Source organism: Cannabis sativa, chromosome 9, assembly GCF_029168945.1.
Source record: "Cannabis sativa cultivar Pink pepper isolate KNU-18-1 chromosome 9, ASM2916894v1, whole genome shotgun sequence".
Classification (NCBI taxonomy): domain Eukaryota; kingdom Viridiplantae; phylum Streptophyta; class Magnoliopsida; order Rosales; family Cannabaceae; genus Cannabis; species Cannabis sativa.
Window position 1 is genome coordinate 35,464,584 of NC_083609.1, and position 3,845 is coordinate 35,468,428.

Below are 3,845 nucleotides of genomic sequence, written 5' to 3' on the forward strand. Positions count from 1 at the left end.
AACCTTGACTCTCGCCTAAACGGGACAACGCTGGATTCTGATCTTGATCCAATAAAAGGTTCATGAGCCAATGAATGAGGGATTTGAGTATTTAAACCCCCTGATTCGAACCAAAAATCCCCATTTTCCCTCACTTTCCTTCAACTCCCTTAACTTCCTTGTTCTTTCACTTTCAGAGAAAACAGCACGAAAAAACCTTCGTAAATTGCCCAGATTTTCGCCTTTATTCGTGGATTCTCCTTGATTCTACATTGCTGTCAAGGGCGATTCGTGGAAACAGATTCATCAAAGTAAAAGGTTAGTTTTTTTTTTTTTTTTTTTTTTTTGTTTGAATCTTCACCATGCTTTCTGTTTTTGAGTGGGGACTATATTTTCTGGGTTTTCAGTGTGCATGAGGGTTGTGTAAGGATGAATGTTTATGAGGCTATGTGTTTTAGGTAAAAACCTGGGTAAATTCATAGAATGTGACCTGTAAATTGACATAACGGCACACGATATACTTGAATAGGCACTGTTTCACGTCTTGAATACTCGCGGGTATTCAGATGAACAACTCGAATACTCGCGGGTATTCAGATGAACAATCCGAATACTCGCGTATTGACAAGATTTACTTTCTTTTGTTTGATAGCTAGATCTTTTAGGATTTTTATATGTCGTGGGTTGAATTGCGAGGGTATCAATCGCTGTTCCAAATGGTGGGTGTGTCTCAGTATTCTAATGGTCATATATGCGATTATATGCCCCTTGAGATACTGAGATACACCCAGCCATTTGCAATATGCGATGATAGTCAAATGATCGTACTCCTTGGCTGATAGGTAGTCTCGAAACGGTGGGAGTATCCCATTAACTTCACGGTCATGCTTGAAAACGCATGCCCCTTGAGTCATTGGGATTCTCCCAGCCGTTTCTGGAGGTATATCACTTGGCCCAGGATGCGTGAATTACTCGCGTTTTTAGTGTTATCTCTGCTCGCATATTGATGGGGCGGTCAGTATTCGCAAGGATGCTGATTATTCTATCGAGTGCGACTTTATAGTTAAATGCGGGTGAGATCACTTATTTTGCTTTTCACACATCAATCACGCTGAAAAGATCTTCTATCTTTCAGATGAGCGATTTTTCGAATAGCCAACGACTCAGCTCTGGAGGCCGTGCATTCGACGGTGAAGTTGACCAGGAGGAGGACAGATTTCTCCCAACCTCGCAATCTGAAGAGGAGGCCGCTCCAATAGAGCTAGGCCCGATGTCTTCTGCAGACATCGAAAGGATGGTGCAGGAACTCGCCGAACCTGGGACCATCGACCTTCGAGACAGCGAGTCCACGGTGTTGGCCCGCGACTACCTTATACACTCGAGGCATGCTCCTGACGTCGAGGTCGAGGAGATGGATGATGAATGGACGACCCCAGTTCGCGAGTCAGGTGAGGACGAAGAGGAGGCGGAAGGGAGTGGGACAGATTCGGTTGACGATACCCAGCTGAATGAGCCCTTCGCGTGTGAAGATCTGATTTCGAGGGTTTCCAAATCAGATTTCACTACCTTTACTAACCCTGCGATTATTCCCACGAAGGATGTGGTAGTCTCAATACGCATTCTCCGGTGTGGGGTATCGGTCCCCTTCCATCCCTTCATCGCAGCTATTCTCAGGCGATACGATGTATCACCTTTTCAGCTAACTCCAAACAGCTATCGCACTGCCCTAGCCTTTGATGCGATGTACATGGAATATGTTCACAGGGCCCCCTCTATAGAAGAGTTCAGCTATTTCTACGACATAAAAAGCGTAGGTCTTCATAATGGCTTCTACTGTTTTAGCAAATGGGCGACTTCTGAGATCAATGGAGTAGAAGGAATGGTATCGAACATGGGGGACTGGAAATCGAAGTGGTTTTATGTCTTTAAAGTCCCTGGGATTAGAACTGACTTTAATCGCAGACCTAGTATGTCGCATGTTTTTTTAACTTAGACATTTTCTGAATTACTTTTGAGATCTTTTGCTTACTCGCTCTTTCTTGTTCTCGCAGATAGACCAGTTCGACCGGCACTTGACGCGACTCGCAGAGAGACAGCTGAAATCCTTGGGAGCCTTCCGGTACAAGATCGCGACTGTCGATTACTGTGTACAACTGCGAAGTTGCGAGAACACCAGCTGATTCCTAAGAACGCAAGTCTTCAAAGGGAGCCAGTATACAAAGAACCATCCGAGAGGCAACAAGAGCGGATAGACAAACGCCTCTCCAAGCAAACTTCTCGACCAATCTCAGGTAATTTATCTCTTGTTATAAACTAATAGATAGAGTTTGACTTATACTTATCTTTCATTTATCTTCGCAGATATGACTTTTTTGAAGTCCGCACCTGTCCTGAAGATCAAGCCGAAGGGTGGAGCAACGACGACCTCGCCCGTTGTCGCCCAAAAGAGGAAGAGCGATGCGATGGCTACCCTTGCCACAGACTCTTCCAAGAAGCTGGCCAAGACCGCACAGGACAAGGGGAAGAAAGTCGTAATCGATCCACCTGTTCGAGCTCGCGACTTCTTAGCCATGCAGGAGAAGTTCCTGGCCGAGATCCCTTCTGAGGAGCTTGTTACGCGCTCTGCTGAGTTGGCCGTGCAGTCGATGACCCTGTTCATAAAAGCTGCTGCCACTCCTTCGAAGGAAGCTGACTCGCTGAAGAGGCAAAATGCCCAGTTTCAGGAGAACATAAAAAGGTTGAAGCAAGAAGCGGCTAGGAAGGAGAAGGAGCTTGAAGAACTTAACAAGGCTAAGGAGCAGGCGGAGCTCGAGGTCAAGAACTCGCGGGCGACGATTGAGGAGATGACTCGCGATTTGGAGGCTGAGAAAGAGAACGGGAAGAAACAATATGATCAGGCAGTGTCTGATTACATTTACACCACTCTTTCCAAAGTTCCAGACTTTGACTTCTCTCTCCTCGGAGCAGAAGCCGCTGAAATGGCCGAGGCTTTTCGTGCCATGTCGCCTACTCAGACCCAAGGTGGTGGAGGGAACCTTCCTGATGAGGTCGAGGGTGCGGATGCTGAAGAAGTCGAGAACGAGGTCATCAGCAAAGTCGCGGATGAGGCTGCTCCTGTTGCTCCAGATGTCTAATTTTCCTCTATGTTATGCTTTTTAATTTTACTTCTCTCTTTTTCTTTATATGCGGTACAAGGGTACTCGCGCTTTTGTACTTAGACAAATTTCCTTTTATTTTGGACAAATTTATATCCTCGCGGGGATAATTATCCTTTAACATTTTCTCAGTACATGGGTACTCGCGTTTTCTATATATATATTTGCGACTTTAATTACAACTTGGTGTAATAAGTAGAAATATTTACAAGTCTGATAAAATTTTGAAAATTTAACAATCAATTTCATTCATATAATCAATAGTACATTCAGGCATATATACCCCCCTATACTTAGGATTTTTTCCTTGCATGAAAAATATCTAAGTATAAGTACAAGAGTGAACATAGTCGAATAATGCGAGTACTATTGATAATATAATTTTAAACTCTCGCCATTCCATGCTCGTGGAATCGCAGTTCCATCGAGTGTTGCGAGTCGGTATGTGGCGTCACCAATTTTTTCTGCGATGAGGTATGGTCCTTCCCAATTATCCCCAAAGACCCCATGTGACGGGTTTCTAGTATTTGGCATTACTTTTCTAAGGACCAAGTCTCCTGCTCGCAGGGTTTTTACCTTCACTTTGGAGTTAAAGTACCTTGCAGTTCGCTGCTGGTAAGCCGCATTTTTTAAGTGCGCTTGGTCACGCTTTTCCTCCAAAAGATCAAGGCAGAATAGCTGTTTCTCGTCGTTCTGCGAGATGTTGAAAAT

The 3,845-nt window shown here is 44.7% G+C and overlaps 1 protein-coding gene across 1 annotated transcript; it reads left to right on the forward strand.

The window, feature by feature from the left end:
* The first annotated feature begins 1,788 nt into the window (after positions 1-1,788).
* LOC133031143 (uncharacterized) lies at positions 1,789-3,340 on the forward strand. The gene is made up of 2 exons (XM_061104543.1): positions 1,789-2,270; positions 2,341-3,340. Exon 2 carries the CDS (start codon positions 2,343-2,345, stop codon positions 3,111-3,113), a length of 771 nt encoding a protein of 256 aa, XP_060960526.1. The 5' UTR covers positions 1,789-2,270; positions 2,341-2,342; the 3' UTR covers positions 3,114-3,340.
* The last annotated feature ends 505 nt before the right edge of the window (positions 3,341-3,845 follow it).

What these genes read in the sequence shown, in the direction of transcription:
- LOC133031143 (XM_061104543.1), top strand. Translation starts at nt 2,343, where the DNA reads ATGACTTTTTTGAAGTCCGCACCTGTCCTGAAGATCAAGCCGAAGGGT.